Genomic DNA, 16,694 nt, shown 5'->3' on the forward strand with positions numbered 1-16,694 from the left:
AGCCTTCTCCTGTCAGGACTGACTCGGCTGCACGCTCAGGTTGGTGGAGAAGAGCACTCTTTAGCTGGCTACTCCATCTGGCTTAGTTGTTTCAAAGGCTTTTGCTACAACGTAAAGTCATTAATAAATCATAATAAACAAAATCAACTAGTTGCAATACTTGCACATATTTAGTCACAGCTAGTGTTAAGTTCAAAAAGTTGACTTCAGATGTATTAAATTGATTTGAGTGCATAATGCTAAAGCATGGAGCCTGTCTTGATATAAGATATAAGTCATTCCACTCTCAATCCAAAATCCTGAGCCAGTATTCCAAATGAAAGCATTACTGGACGGACAAAAGATGCAAAACGAGAGAAAGAATGTTACCCTCTACATGTTAGCGTTTACCAAAGATATTATATTTGGATAGAAGCCCTTTGTAATCATCACAAATTGGTTAGTATCTATAATTTAATTGCATATTTTGTCATAGCAATTAACGTAGGATTATATTTACTTGAAGATTTAATCGCAAAATGCTGTTAGACAAAGCCAAAAGTATGCTATCAGCACATTAGTGTTGCTATTCGAATCACTTTCTGGTTTAACTGCTCAAAATATTAACCAGTAATTTATAGCCAATGCTATTATATTTAACAGTCAACATTTATTCTTTGTTTTGTACTTGACCTGCAAATTACAGTTAATGTCACTTGTCACTCTAACAGGTACACCGCCCACTGTTTAGCATTGGTCTCTCATATGACTGATAACCAGAAAACCATCTTCCTGAGGAAGGTGCTGACGAGTGATGAGATCCTACACATGAAAATGAAGTATGTACCGTGTGTTTGGTGTGGACACTTGACCCAGCCATTCGCATTCGCAGTCTAAATGTGTTATTGTAATGGGATGCTACTGTTACATACACACAAACACATATACTTGTATTATATAAATACATTTCACAATAAACAAAAATATAGGACACAGCCTTATAGTGTCATTGCTGTTATTTCTTTATTTTTTCCACATATTTATGCACATGTCTGAACTTATTTTATCAACAACAGTCATGAATTGTAAATCTGATATTGTGGCGCTACATCCCTTTACCATTGATGCTTCTTTAGGGGTCTGGAAGAAACTCAGCAGCTGGAGTTTGAGAAGGCCCTGGTTTTAGCCAATCAGGGCTATGTGACGTGGTGCCAAGAGAAGGCCAACAAGTTTACTAGAGGCCAGGTGGTATCAGAGGACTTGTCGCAGAATGTAGTGGCAGTCTGTGGTGTTGTGCTACCCAGGATAGTTCCTAGGCAGCCTGAACAGGTAGGTAATCTTTGCGATATATCTGTCTCTGCTTTTTTTTTTTTTTTTTTTCCTAATATTGGTTTCTACTTGTAGATTAATCAAAAGGATCTGGTGTTGGTTGACTCAACCTGCCGCAATCTGAGACGACTGGCATTGGCCGTGGCCTCCCAGAAACCTGTACTGCTCGAGGGTCCTATTGGATGCGGTAAAACTGCTTTGGTAGAGTTTATGGCTGCTGTCACCGGACATGCCAAAACTACGGAGATCCTCAAGGTGCAGCTTGGGGATCAAACTGACAGCAAGGTGAGAGACATAAAAGGAAAAAACATGTTGTTTCTTATGGTTCTATAGGAAGTGATGAAGCATTATATTTGACATTTAATATATAAAACAAACATTTTACAAACTGTCAGAATTGTAGGATTTGCAGGTTTGCACCCATATGTACTCAAATCAGAACGTCCTGGCCACTGTTGATGTAATATTCACAATATTTTGTTGATGTTGTGTTTTGTTTTGGTTTTTTTTGATGATATTTTGTTGAAGCACCTTGTTGTTGTGATTTGGCACTGTATAAATAAAATTGAATTGAAGGTGTTTCTTCTAGTTTCACAAACTTTTTTTTGAGTTTTCTAATAACTCATTTAGTCTGAAGGCTGAACATTTCAAAATGTCCTTGTTTTATATCACAGGTGCTCCTGGGAATGTACCGTTGCACTGATATACCAGGGAAGTTTATATGGCAGCCTGGAACACTAACACAAGCCGTGTCTTCAGGCCAGTGGATCCTCTTGGAGGACATTGACCATGCTCCTCTGGATGTGGTGAGTAAATACCCTACCTTTTTAAATATGAATGAATTGAAAACTATGGACTGGTATTTATAAAGCATCCAAACAAAGTTCTCAAGATTACAAGTCCCATTTTACATTGGTAGTGTGTTTCATTCTGGCCCAGCATCCATGGGCAGTTGAGGATCACCTATTAACCTAACATGCATGTCTTTGGATTATGGGAGGAAGCTAGAGTACTCAGAGAAAAGCCACGCAGGAAAACATGCAAACTCTACATAGAAATTCTCTAGTCGGGGGTTTGAGCCATCAAGTTGTTGCTGTCAAGATGACACTGCTAACCGTTACACCACTGAGTTGTCACTGGCAAGGAAAAAACTAGCCCTAAAAAAGTTCTTTTTTTTTTTTTTTTTCCCTCTCTCTCAGATATCTGCGCTCCTCCCTTTGATGGAGAATAAAAAGCTGATGATTCCGGGGCGAGAGGACTGCATTGATGTTGCGCCTGGATTCCAATTTTTTGCAACCAGAAGGTCAGACTACAGCGATTTGTTAAGGGATATGAAATTCTGATATGACTACTGAACCTGTCACATGTGCTTTGTGACGCTGGGATGTGTAATCCTATGTACGGTTAATCATTTCAAACTGTATGTACAATTGAGATGTACTAAAGAGTAATGCATGTTTCAATGAACACTGGCCTGTCAGATTTTAGTAGCAAGTAACTTGTGTTTTGTGGACTGTAGGATGTATTGTAGTGGTGGAAGCTGGCACAGACCCCAGAACTCCCATGCAGTGCTGTTGGACAAGTACTGGACGAAGCTGCAAATGGGCAACATGACACGAGAAGAGCTGAAGAAGGTGATTGGGAGGGTTTTCATGTTTAACTTCACTGTGGTTTCAACAGTAGATTCCCTTTTTTTTGCAAAAATATGTGCCTGTATTCTAAAACAAGACATTAGCTTTAGTGTTACAATTAGTGTTTTATTTAACCAGTAAGGGAACTCCTCCTCTCCTTGTATAATGGTCCATCCCTTGGTATCTCCTTCACGCTCATGAAACCGTACTTGTTCTTAAAAGGACTTGCTGTGTCTAGAAGACGCACACAACTTTTTTTGATTGGATAGAGGGATGTCTTTAAAAATGCTTAATTAAAAACACCTAGCACCTTACCAAGGAGGAATTCAAGCAAGTTAAATCAGGCAGCAGCAAGCATCGTTTTTTTCCTTTTACTTATGAAGTTGCATGATATTCGGACACATGGAAGTCATAGGAGTCAAAGCCTGTATATTTTCATCGATTTGGATATTTAGAAACTTTGAGATGATCTTTTCTGCTGCAGTTAGGGACAAACTTAAGATTTCTGGTCAGCAAGTCAAAAATGATGCTTTTGCTACAGGGTTTTAATCCGTTTTTTTGCAGTATAAAAATCCTAAATCTTTTTTTTTTTCTCCATCGTGCATTCCTGCTGTAAGTTCTGTTGTATCTGTTTCAAGCTGATCCTATCCCTCGTGTATGTAGGTGCTCATTAGTAGATATCCGAGGCTGTCTGTGGTGTCAGACCATCTCCTGGAAATCTTCTGCCAGCTGACTGGGGAGAGACACTCTGAGCTGGACACAAACAGCCCTCCAATGCCTGACAACAGCCAGCAGCACAACTCTGACGACAAAAGCACACAGCTGAGGGCGCTTTCACTGAGGTGAGCCCCAGCTTGCTGCTCTCTCTTCTCCTTTTTCCTTTGTCTAACATTTAAATTCTAATCAACACATCAAATTGACCTGTGGCACTAAAAACATCAAATTCCACTGAATTTTATCCGCTGGTGACTAAGGCTGCCAGTTTTAATAACATCTATTATTAATTAAAGTACGCCGGTTGTTTAACATACTTAAAGGTACACAAACCAACTCACCCCAACCCGACAGCTGAAACAAAAAACTAGATGTTTCAATGATTGCAGCGCATCAAAACTGATTCTGGAACAGACAAAGCAGGCTAACATTAAGGTTCTGCAGTGGACTTCCCAAAGCCCCCAGTGTCTGTTGAAGGTGACATTTAACCAAATGTTAGTGGGTTATACTTCTGACCCAGTATGTTATACTTTTGACCATGTGTAGATCAGAGAAAATCCAAAATAAATGTAAACCTGTGCCACCCAGTTGTTGTTGTTGTTGTTGTTGTTTTTTGTTTTAAATCATTAAAGATCAATCACTGCATATAGGATCATGGGGTTTTGATATACGTTGTTTCTTGAACATCTGGCCTATAATCCACAAAAGCTGTATTGTCATCGCAGCCATTTGGGGCATACGCAGAACCATGACCATGGAATTTATGGTCTTAAATCTATCACATTATCCCCTCCATCCAGTCTGCAGTTCAGTCTTCATGTGATGAACTGGTTTTCAATAAACTCTTTGCTGCGATCCATAGTTTACTGATTAAAATGTCCTTAGAGCAGGAAACTGGAATCACAGATTAATCAGGTCACATCAGTGCATTTAAGTAAAAGCGGACTCACTAAAGTGCTCATTGAAATTTCTGTGTTCTTTCCACGTTCTTTTAGTTTGGTAGATGGGTGAAAATTTGTGATCCCGTGTCTGTTGTGACAACCAAAATCAGGTTAGAAAGATAAGAAGTCTAAAAAATATGTTCTGGATACTTCTCCATTATCACTCTACAGGGACCTGCTGAAATGGTGTGAGCGAATCAGCGTCAACTTTGACTGCACCTCGTCAGCTACAGCACAACATGTCTTCCTAGAGGTCAGTGAATTCAATTTATGAAAATGATCACATATGGATGTTTCATTCATACACATGCCAGACGATATTACCATAGAAACCAATACACGGTTGTAACCTCCAAGACTCATCCACGTATTTCAGAGCCAGCCTTGAAACACCTTCTATTTATTTATTTATTTATTTTTTATTTATTTTTTTTATGCAGTGACTATGAAAATGAGAATATATCATTTACTGTGTAGTAACTGAATCGTAGGATGTTGTTCGCAATAGACATTTTGGATAGTTTCGGCATGAAAGGGACACATGAGATGAACAAGAGTACTGGTGATCTTCCTACTCTGGCAGGACAAAATTGTCCCTGTTCCATAGCTATGTAGTTAGTTGTTTCTCTAACTGCTTGGCTAAAATCATAGGAACACAGTTAACTAGATCACTAACTACATGCGACATACGGTGGTGTGAAAACGTATTTGCCCCCTTCCTAATTTCCTCTTTCTTTTTTCTTTTTTTTTATATGTTTGTAACACTGAGATGTTTTAGATCACGAAACAAATTTTGATATTAGAAAAAGATAAGGCAAGTAAATGTCTAAATGAGGGTGTTTTATCATTAAGGGGAAAAAAAGAAGAAAGAAACCTGTGTGGCCCTGTGTGGAAAAGGATTGCACCACCTTGTTTAATAATGAATTGGCTGTGATTAACCACATTTTTTATAAAGCGCTACTCTGTCAATTGAGTCATTTTCTGGTCTTTGTCTCCCTCAGGCTCTCGACTGCTTCACAGCCATGCTGTCTCATCCCGAAAGTAGACTGCGAATGGCTGAGATCATTGGAAGCAAACTGAACATCTCCAGAGAGAAGGTATTTGAGTGAACAGTTTTATGGTAAATGAAAGCAGTTTGAAGCATATGTTTCAGATTTGGATAGAGGACCATTCTGATGCCACTGAAATCCAATTTAACTGTAATCTTGGTTTTTAATTTGTGGCATCTGCTTTTTTCCAGGCCCAGCACTTCTGTCAGATGTATCAGCCTGGCATCTTGCTAACTGAGCTGGAGGCCTCAGTGGGCAGAGTGACTCTGATTCGGAAACAGACTGAAGCAGTTCAGCTGAGTGTGTAAGTGGGACATCCTACTCTGGCAAATCCTTTCTATGTTTCCACGATATAAAGTGCTGTGACAAAGTATTTACCTTTTCTGATTTATTTTTGTCATGTTTCAGGTCATTAAACTGACTTTAATATTAGATGTAGATGACTTCTAAAAACAGCAAGATGCTGTATGTAAATGATGATTTTATTTATCAAAGGAAAAAAATGCTTGTTATTCATTCGTTCCTACTCAGATTGGCTGGATGCGACTTTGACTTGTTTTCCATTACGATCGAGTACCACCTAATGTGTGTGGGGTGGTTATAGCAACATGGTCAAGTGTCCTGTGATGTAATTAGTCTGCGACTTGAACGCCATGACAAAGGTGGACTTCCAGGTGATGTTATACCTGCTCGGTCTGTGGCTTTCTGTGAAACTTGGGGACCACGGCGATTTCCCTGTTGCCAGGTTTCAAAAGTGGCGGTTTTGATTTTCATGAAGGAGATGCTTTCATGACTCATCAAGTGACTAGCTAATCCACTGATGTGATCATCCGAGGTTGCTCGGGGCCCCATTGGGATACGTACTAAAAAAGCTACCACCTAAGGGAAAACCGTGGTGAGCGACCAGAGTAGGTACAAATGGGAAAAGTGACTGTAATCTCTCCAGGGTGTCTTGAGACTGGTCCGGGGGGACATGTCTAGAACACCTCACCTAGAAGGCACCCAGGAGCCATCCTTGTCAGATGCCCGAACCACCTCACCTGGCTCCTTTCGATGTGGATCAGCAGCTGCTCTACTCTGAGCCCCTCCTGGATGGCTGAGCTTCTCACCCTCAAAACTCAAAATTCCCACCGCTTGTACCACGGTGTTTTGGTTGCTACCCAGAGCTTAAGATCATAGGTGAAGGCAGGAACATAGATCGACCGGTAAATTGAGAGCTTTTTGATTTAGATTTTTTTTTTAAATTCGCCTCTCTTTTCACCATAATGGACCGGTACAGGGTCCACATCACTGCAACCACTGCATCAATCCATCTGTCAATCTCCCGCTCCCCTCACTCGTAAACAAGACCCAGAGGTACTTAAACTCCACTGCATCAAGTGGAGGGGAGTTTAATTCATCCCTCATCCATAGTGGGTGATGCACCCTTTTCTGGCTGAGGACCATGGCCTCAGACTTGGAAGTGCTATTCACATTTCTGCCACTTCACACTCAAGCTGGAGGCCACCACCGTGAAGCCAGCACAACCACATCATCTGCGAAAAGTAGACACCCAAGTCGGCAATGCAAACCAGGCTCTTGCAACAGTTATATAAGGGCCGAATGCAAAAGTGTAATATTTTTGCATCCACGTGTTTATGTGGGTGAACATTAACTTCAATGTTGACACAAAAAGTGTTTTTGTTGTTTTTCTGCAATGTGCAAATATTAACTGTTAATGTGTTGTTTTAAACAGGGAGAACCACACATTTGCTGCTACACGACCATCTGCCGTGCTACTTGAACAACTGGCAGTGTGTGTGGCCAAGGGAGAGCCGGTTCTTCTGGTGGGGGAGACTGGAACTGGAAAGACCTCTACTGTACAACAACTAGCTAGAATCACAGGTGAGCTCAGGTTTGCGCAAAGATAAAACTTGGCTGTGGCTCACTGGTGGTTTGAACCCTCCCTCCCCCTGTCACTATGTCTTTAAACTCCAATTATCTCCATAAAGCTCTGTGAATGGTTCATCCTATTTGAAATATTTCCTATTTGTTCAATCCAGGACACAGGCTGCGGGTTGTGAACATGAACCAGCAGAGTGATACCGCAGATCTGCTTGGAGGGTGAGTCACACAGCAACTGTGCATTAATTGCATAAAAATAATACTCTGTCACTAAAACTATATAGATAAGAACAGCAGTCAAGTGTTTGTGACAACTGGCAATGAGTCATTCACATTGTGGGAGCGACCGTGGCTCAGGGGGTTGGGAAGCTCATCTGTAACTGGAAGGTTGCCGGTTCGATCCCCCTGCTCTCTCTGTCCTGGTCATTGTGTCCTTGGGCAAGACACTTTACCCTACCACCTGCTGTTGTTGGCCAGAGCGCTTTGGGTGCCTAGAAACGCGCTATATAAATGCAATCCATTATTATTATTATTATTGTTATTGTTATTATTATTATTATTGTTATTGCTTGGATAGCTCATTTCCCCTTCGTAAATGAAATCGTAATTTAAGAATGCAATATTTGTATTTACTCAGGTTATCGTTCTCTAATATTACATTTTTTTGAAGCTATGAAACATCCAAGTATTACAAATATGCTAAAAAAAAGTCACGAAGTGGACAAATGTTTTATCATAGCAATGTAAATAGCTGCAATTCACAACAACAGTCATCTGATTAAGTCCCTCCAGTAGTTTTTCTACTGATCCATGAAGACTACTGATAGTGTCTTTGCATTATGTATGATGAAGAGTAACCGGCTCTTGACTGGAGTTGTAGAGGCATCTCAAAGTCTATTAATGCACACCCTACAGTGTGTCCTAGATACATCATCAGTGATATAATGGGTTGTCACTGGGTCTTTCAGGACTTTCATGTTTATACATCCTCACCCTGATGACCTAGCTAGCGTAGTTAGTCCCCAGCTTGTGTCTAAATAAATTGTGTTGTCCATGGGTCCTGCCTTTTCACACATATCTTGATGGCCTCTCAGGTATATTGGTGATGTGCAAGATGGCTCTCTTGCTGTGCAGTCTGCTGATCTCAAGTAACTTGACGACCTAGTAGATAGACTGGCTAGCAAAACCTTGACAGCTGACATCAATGGAGTAGCTCCTCATACTTGGCCCTCTTCCTCTCAAATACCTCTCCAATGCATTCTTCTAAGGGTACAGTCAGTTCCAGCAGGGCCACCTGCCTCGATATGTCAGGCCTGGTTGTCACAACTACTGTGTCAGGGAATTCGAGCTGTCTCCTTAGGTTAGCCTTCCAACTGCCAGGCCTGAGCTGTTGTCAGAAGTCCTCTTGTATCCTGTTTCTTTTTTCTCTAGCCTTGACAAAAACAATAGTGCTTTGTTGCCTAGTGTAACCTGTTGAGAGATCTGCTGATATCTTCTGTAATAACTCAGCACCTAGTCAGGGTGCCACTAATAACATCCTTCTCCCAGAGCTAACAGCTTAACACATATGCTAATAATTTTCAGTTCTCTGCCGGGCCCCAGGAGGAAAGGTTGGTTAGGTTTGGGAGGGCATCGTTCACTGACTGAACCTTGATTTGATTTGACCTTCCAATAGTCCTGAACACAAGATGTTCTGGTCTATTGCCTGCGCCCATCTAGTCCATATTCCTTGCTTTTCATCCCAACCATCCTGCATCCTTCTCCCCCCATGCTTGGATTTCTTTCTGGGATAACTGACATGTTGAGTTCTTGGGGTGCTGCCAGGTCCTGCCCATCCTACTGCAACTGTCCCCACCAGCTGTCTGTGTCACAGCCACTTGTCCACCTGATCAACACCCTCCTGAGCCCTCCACCTCCAGCTTTTCCTCACCTCTATGCTAGCCAAAGAGACTCTCTCTACAGCAACAGCACTTGCCTGAATATCCATGAATTCCTTCGAAAGGCTGCTTGCAGTGTTAGACTGCAGGAAAAAACCCAACCCACCTGTGCAGGATCTTGATAATCTTCTCAAAGGCCCCCACCACAATGATGGGACATGGTAAACCACCTGCTGATACATCCAGGCCTTTCCTCTTAATTGGCTTCCCAGGTATTGATTGAATTTGGACTTCTCCTAGTGCATATGTTGCCCTTCTACACAACTAGAGATCAGAACCTGGTTGTCATAAAGTCCATCTATACCCAGTTGATCAGGTGTTTGAGACCTTGATGGATCTATTTTATCCCAGGAGTCAATATTGTGATCACTGTCAGATTGTCCATGAAAGCCCTCATTGGGGGCCCAAAATGGGGCCAAGCATATTCATGGTCAAAATAAACAAAATCTCTGAGAGGGTACACCCAATGATTATTCCCTAATCTAGCCCATAGAAAGCAGATGTTACTGGTCCAGCCGTCTTTACTGTAACTGAAGCAGCTGTAATAGTCCAAAATTTGGTTTCTGATCTTGTCTTGAATATGTGTTGAACGAGTGTGCTTTCCACCAGTTTGTGTGAGACTGTCCCATGAGCATTGGCAAGGTCAAATCGCAGAACTGCAAGGTCAGCATTTCCCTCCTGGATAAGCTAAATGACATTTCCTGTCTGATCGATGATCTAATACCCATGGAGCGCTGAAGCAGTGTCGATATATGGATTGCTTAAAAGGGATTCTATGTATCTGGCAACAAAGCTAAAGTATATCTTCCCCTCAAAGTCGAGGAGTGAGGCGATTCCAAATTGTTCAGTGACATCTTCTTCATATTTCCACTGCTGTGCAACTTTTCCTATCCTCCAGCTAACCTTGATGGAGTCTGGGCCACTTGATGTAGACAATGTAGGAGACTCCACTTGGACCTGGTGCTGAGGTACTTCTACTTGCCTTGACAACCTGCTTGACCTCTCTCAGGTTTGGCTTCTTGAAGTGGAATGTCACTATGGGTTATTGCAGGTTATCAAGGAAAAAACTGGATGGACCAGAGCTTAAATCAGTGTCATATTCTCAATACGAATGGATACATCAATCTTTTAGTTGTAGCAAAGAACAAAACCCAAATTGTGAAAATAAAAAAATAAATCTTTTCCACTGGTTTTAAGTCATTCTTTTGGTAACACTTTGGTGCCAAACTCTATTAAGTAGTAAAAAAACCCAAAACGTCCCAGTAATTTCTTTTGATGATTTCTTCTTAGCTTAAACTTTTTTCCTTTTTTTTTTTTTTTCTTCTTTTAAATAACAGGTACAAGCCAGTGGACATAAAGCAGATCCTGCTCCCTCTGCGTGAGGCCTTCGAGGACCTGTTCTCCCAGACCTACTCGAGAAAGCAGAACCTGACCTTCCTCGGTCACGTGCAAACCTGCTTCAGAGGCAAGCGTTGGCAGGATCTGCTTAAACTCATGGACCACGTCTGCAAGTCTGCTCTCACTAAGGAGCTGCAAGAGAAATCAGATGGTAGTGCTCCAGAATTACTAGATGGTTACACCGGCTGTGTTAGAGTAAAACACTGACGTTTTCCTGCGTGTGCGTGTTTGTGTCCGTGCAGCTGCTTTGTTGCAGGAGCAGTGGGAGGCACTGGCTTCAAAACTTAATCAGACCCAGCAGCAGATTAGGGCCTGTGAGACAGCCATGGTCTTTGCCTTTGTGGAGGTAAAGACTTAAAAAAATAACCACACATATGTTCGGGGATCAGAGCGTGGTAACCCTTACCTGTGTGTGTTTTGCTTTATAGGGAACATTAGCTCAGGCAGTGAAGAAGGGCCACTGGATCCTGCTGGATGAGATCAACTTGGCAGCAGCAGAGACCCTCGAGTGTCTGAGTGGACTTCTTGAGGGCAACACCAGATCTCTAGTACTGCTGGATCGTGGAGACACCGGTGAGGACTGCCATTACCTTGCCCCCTTTTGAAAGCCTTCATTAAATACTTCCAAAGTTAGAACTCTGTAATTTTTTGTTTGTTTTTTTTTGAGTAGAGCCCCTAGTACGCCACCCAGACTTCCGGCTTTTTGCCTGTATGAACCCAGCTACTGATGTTGGGAAGAGGAACCTGCCTCTGGGCCTCAGAAACAGGTGAGACTATGCAGCGCTGCAGACTACGCAAGAAGCTTTATGCCACAGGCATAATGCTCGACTGATCGAAAAGTATTTGTTTTTATATATTATATGTATATTTCTATACAAATATTTTTAAATCTAAGTAAGCATGTGTATGTTTTTGATCAAATGTTCTATTTTCCTTCCTTTATTATACAAGAATTAATTCCAAAATGGGAACAATGCTTCATTTCTAAACCTCTGTATGTTTCGCTTAGGTTTACTGAGCTGTATGTGGAGGAGCTGGAGAATGAAGCTGACCTGAGGATCCTGATTTCAGATTACCTCAAGTGCTTAAATCCACATCGAAGTGTCATCAGTGGCATTATAAGGTTGGCTCTTATAAATGCTTGAACTTTTAAAAGATCGTTTTTTTAAAGACGTTGCTGAACGAGTGTATTTCTTTTGTACACCATCCAACAATATACCTTCTTTGTTGATGCTATATGCAGCCTGATGCATTGTGGACTCGAATAGGTAGAGCGTAGTTTCAAGAGCGTGTTTGCCTTTTGTGTTTTTGATGCAGTCATCAAACAAACATCCTTACTCATTTTGGGTTAGTTAATTGCATCATAATCAAACTGCCATAGATGCTTGCGTTACAAGCTTGCTGTTACATTTTATTGTTGTTTTTTTCACCCTCGGCTTCTGACACTTTTAGCTTTAGGATAGGATATATATGTAAGTGTGTGTGAGCTGTAGGTTTACACTACCTTTTGAATGGCTTATTTGTCAAATGTATTTCTTTGCAGCTTTTATCTGACAGTACGAAAGGAAGCAAGCTCACGTCTGGTGGATGGAAGGGGCCACAGACCCCACTACAGTCTGCGGACTCTGTGCAGGGCCCTGAAGTATGTGGCGCTAAACCCCTGTAACAACGTGCAGCGCTCACTTTATGAGGTGGGAACCAGATCTCTTATTTATAAGTAGTCATATTGAGAATGGTCAGTTTTGTTTAATGCCCTGTGTTTTTTAATCATTATTGTTATTATTTTAGTATTTGAAGGTTTGATGTTTTTGTACTTGTTATACCTGTTCTTCAACTGCGTCTTGTGTGCAGGGGTTCTGCCTGAGCTTCCTCACTCAGCTGGACAGAAGCTCCCACCCTGTGGTCCAGAAACTGGTGTGTCAGCACATCCTGATGGGAAACACAAAGTGTCTGAAACAAGTAAGATCTTATCAGAGGTGCTTTAAAAAAATGATGAGAAAACCCCAAAAAGTGTGTGTGTGTATGCATAAAACAATCTTAGATGAAGATACCACAAACCAAAGACGTTATCACTTTCAACACACTTCATATGTGCTCTTTCTCTTTTCTAACAAGCATGAGCTAAAATGGATTTTAAAGTTCTGAAAAGTGACTTGTTGTAGCTCAGGAGGTAGAGCAGACCATCTACTAAGTAGAAGCTTTGTGGTTCGATCCCTAATACAAGACGTGCGTGCCAAATATCTTTGGGCAAGATATGAACGTGTGAATGTTAGATAGATGTAGCACTCAAAGCAAAAAGTGCTTGTGTGAATGGCTGAATGAGGCAAGTTGTATAAAACACTTTGAGTGCTCAGAGTAGAAACGTGCTATCATTTACCAGTTTAGGGCGAAGTGATACGGAGGCATAATTATATGCAACCTTTCTGTAAAATGTTTGTGCACTGTGTTTCCTACAGTCCATCCCGGCACCCTCAGGCCGACCCTGTGTTGAAATGGAAGGCTATTGGGTTTCCCAGGGGGAGATGGAACCAGGTCTCGACCCCAGCTACATTCTCACTCCCTCAGTCAAGCTGAACCTTCGCGACCTTGCCAGAGTGGTGTCTGCAGGGTGAGCTATCACCCAATCTGACCCCTTGTACAATGTTCCCCCCTGAATCAATGGTTTCATCTATAAATCTCTAGATATTCATGTTGACAGAGCTAATTCAGGCCCTTCAGTAAATGATGCACCAGAGTGCATCAGGACAAATCTGTGGTTGGACTGAATTGCCCTGCAGTCAGTGGCCTACCAAACAGGAGGCTTTGATGTTTTTATAACAGTGGAAAGAAAGAGCTGTGATTCAGCCATCAGCTTTCCTGTGTTTCTCCAAAGCGATACATTTGTCTATTCCTTTCTGCTCCTACGCAACATTAACATGCCAGACTTAAATGTGAATGGTGAGGACATCACTTCTTACTTTTAGAATTTTGGGGCCAGTGCATATCACAACTATAAAGATTTTTGAGTTGAAAATCATACCAGTTTGTTACAGGCTTTAAATGTGAACAATATGTGTGCAACAGGAGTCGGCCAGTAGTTGGTAGTGTTGCCTCACAGCACAAAGTTCCTGAGTCTGACTCCATCTTCTTCAATGTATTCTGTTGTCACAAACAGAAAAGGTTCAAAGCATTTTGTTTGGTTTTGTTTATAACTCAGAGGTCCTTCACCACTTAGCTGCTCTTAAGGTTAATTTCATACAGTCAGGAAATAACGTCACGAATGTTGCTTTGGCTTTACAGGACTCACCCAGTGCTGATCCAGGGAGAGACATCTGTGGGGAAGACCAGTTTGATCAGGTGGCTCGCTGCTGCCACCGGGAACCAGTGTGTGAGAATCAACAACCATGAGCACACCGATGTCCAGGAGTACATTGGCTGTTACTCATCAGATGACCGGGGCAAGCTGGTGTTTAAAGAGGGTATGAGCATTTAAAATAGTGTTACAAGACTCCTGGGGCTTTTCTCTAGGGAATCAGCTTTTTCATGCTCCCCGTGCCTGCATGGTTTTTGTCTAGTTACTCAAGCTTCCTCGTGCAGTCCAAACATATGCATGTAGGGTTAAATGGGGATTCTTAATTGGCTGAGAATATGGGACAGAAGGAGCTTAAAGTGAGCAGAATAAATCACTGTATAGTTAAATGCGACTTGTAATGGTCAGTAAGACTAGGAAAGATAAACGCCTATCGACTCTGTTCCCTGTCCCAATGGCAGTGTTTTGTGCAAAGAAAAATAAGAAGCTGCATTATGTTGTCCTGTAAAGAGCACAGCAATGAAGAGCGAAGCAGTCATGTGACTTGCAAAAGAGGAAAAAAAATCAATGCATTGAAAACTTGAAAGGTTTTCTCTGTATGTAAATACCCAGTTTTTTAAGTAAGGCTTAATAAAATGAAGTGTGAACGAAAAACAAACAACATTTAGTTTCATAATTTAAAACTATATTTATTGTAAAATGGAAGAAAGGTAACAGATGTTGAAATTGAGACATTTATATACTTCGTCATTTTGAATCTGATGGAAGCAACATGTAAAAGGGAAAAAAACTGAAACGAGGTAACAAAAGACTGTAAATTTGTGCAACACGTGTGAGGCTGGACTGTATCCAGAGGCTTACTATAGATCTTCCCTCAAGACCTCCTCTGAAAAAGCTGAATAATGTAAATAAAAATCAAGACTTTCTATTTCACAAAGCATCCAAACCATTTGGGAAACTGTCAGAGAATAAAAATTGCTAATAAATGAGAATCACAGTTAATTACCTTAACTGCTAATGTGAAGTAGCTCGGCCCCAGTCCACATGGCTAATTTTATTTGTCTTTGATTAAGGCGTTCTTATTGATGCTATGAGGAAAGGCTACTGGATCATCCTAGATGAGCTGAACCTGGCCCCCACTGATGTTCTGGAGGCCCTCAACAGATTGTTGGACGACAACAGAGAACTCTTTATGGCTGAAACTCAGGAAGTCATCAGTGCTCACCCCAGGTTCATGCTGTTTGCTACCCAGAATCCCCCTGGTCTCTACGGTGGTAGAAAGGTATAGCATTCCTTTAGCTTAGGAAGATGGATAAAGTAGCTGTGAAGTGAAATATTATTTGGATAGAAATCATGAAGATTTTACATGATCATAAAGGTACGGACAGGCCTTTTTATGAAAACACACACAAAAAAGTTGGCAGAACGTGTGTATTCATCATACATATATATATTCTATGCAACACTATCTAGGTGCTCTCCAGGGCTTTTAGGAATCGCTTTGTGGAGCTACACTTTGATGAGCTTCCCAGTGCAGAGCTGGAGATCATCCTTCATCAGAGGTGCAGCCTTCCCCCATCTTACTGCACCAAGCTAGTGAAAGTCATGCAAGACCTTCAGGTAAGTGTTGCACTGTCTCTCGCGTCTACTCGTATCTTTCTATTACTTGCCTGTTCTCGTTGATCCTGACTAATTGTTCTACAGTCCTTGCGCAAAGGATCCTCAGTGTTTGCAGGCAAACAGGGCTTCATCACCCTTAGAGATCTTTTCCGTTGGGCGGACCGCTACAGGCTGGAGGAACAGGCAGAGGCCTCTCGGGACTGGCTGCAGCATTTAGCAGATGATGGTGAGGCTCATTAAACAACCCATTAAATCACTTCCACACAGAGACCCTAAATTGAAATTTTCACTCCCCGACAGGGTATATGCTTCTGGCAGGACGTGTGAGAAAACCTGAAGAAGAGGTCATCATCCTGTCCATCCTGGAGAAGCACTTCAAACGAACGGTGAACCCGGAATATCTGTTCTCTCAGAAACAGGTTGCCAGCCAGTTCAGTGAGTCACGTATTGCATGACATTTTCATCACCAATGATGATACTTTCTGTTAAGAGATGTACTCTAAAACACTGGTCCCCAACCCCCGGGCCTCGGACCGGTACCGGTCCGTGAGTCGTTTGGAGAGTTGAGGCTCAGGTGTGAAATGTATGGTTTTCAGGGTTTTTATCGGTTTTCAGCGTTATTTTGTTATCGTTTTTATCGTTAACTCGGTTTTCCTGGGTCTTATATCAGAATCAGAATCAGAATACTTTATTGATCCCTGGGGGAAATTATTTTTTGTTACAGTGCTCCATTATAAACCAACATTAAGACAAGACAGACAATACACTAACTAAGAATAGTACAATATATATATCATTATAAGACTATACTGACTACTAAGTACAATTTTCCATTGACACTTTCCTTACTTTGCACTAGTATTTAGTGAGTGTTTAGTCTGCTTACATTACTTTAATGATAGCAGCACTCAAGTTGCATGCAC

At 41.6% G+C, this 16,694-nt stretch overlaps 1 protein-coding gene across 2 annotated transcripts in view; it reads left to right on the plus strand.

The window, feature by feature from the left end:
• The window catches only part of mdn1 (midasin AAA ATPase 1), a 56,724-nt gene that overhangs the window by 1,237 nt on the left and 38,793 nt on the right, over positions 1-16,694 (plus strand). For both annotated transcript variants that reach the window (XM_026142918.1, XM_026142919.1), the window contains exons 4-28: positions 711-818; positions 1,116-1,308; positions 1,384-1,593; positions 1,983-2,114; positions 2,508-2,611; positions 2,828-2,942; positions 3,603-3,781; positions 4,766-4,847; positions 5,596-5,691; positions 5,835-5,947; positions 7,379-7,527; positions 7,686-7,746; positions 10,802-11,013; positions 11,105-11,208; positions 11,291-11,435; positions 11,533-11,629; positions 11,872-11,985; positions 12,406-12,553; positions 12,714-12,821; positions 13,319-13,470; positions 14,142-14,320; positions 15,225-15,433; positions 15,625-15,771; positions 15,856-15,997; positions 16,072-16,206. In XM_026142918.1, coding sequence (XP_025998703.1) covers positions 711-818; positions 1,116-1,308; positions 1,384-1,593; positions 1,983-2,114; positions 2,508-2,611; positions 2,828-2,942; positions 3,603-3,781; positions 4,766-4,847; positions 5,596-5,691; positions 5,835-5,947; positions 7,379-7,527; positions 7,686-7,746; positions 10,802-11,013; positions 11,105-11,208; positions 11,291-11,435; positions 11,533-11,629; positions 11,872-11,985; positions 12,406-12,553; positions 12,714-12,821; positions 13,319-13,470; positions 14,142-14,320; positions 15,225-15,433; positions 15,625-15,771; positions 15,856-15,997; positions 16,072-16,206 — 3,434 coding nt within the window. The remainder of the gene's footprint in view (positions 1-710; positions 819-1,115; positions 1,309-1,383; positions 1,594-1,982; positions 2,115-2,507; positions 2,612-2,827; positions 2,943-3,602; positions 3,782-4,765; positions 4,848-5,595; positions 5,692-5,834; positions 5,948-7,378; positions 7,528-7,685; positions 7,747-10,801; positions 11,014-11,104; positions 11,209-11,290; positions 11,436-11,532; positions 11,630-11,871; positions 11,986-12,405; positions 12,554-12,713; positions 12,822-13,318; positions 13,471-14,141; positions 14,321-15,224; positions 15,434-15,624; positions 15,772-15,855; positions 15,998-16,071; positions 16,207-16,694) is intronic.

This window comes from Astatotilapia calliptera, chromosome 15, assembly GCF_900246225.1.
Source record: "Astatotilapia calliptera chromosome 15, fAstCal1.2, whole genome shotgun sequence".
Lineage (NCBI taxonomy): Eukaryota > Metazoa > Chordata > Actinopteri > Cichliformes > Cichlidae > Astatotilapia > Astatotilapia calliptera.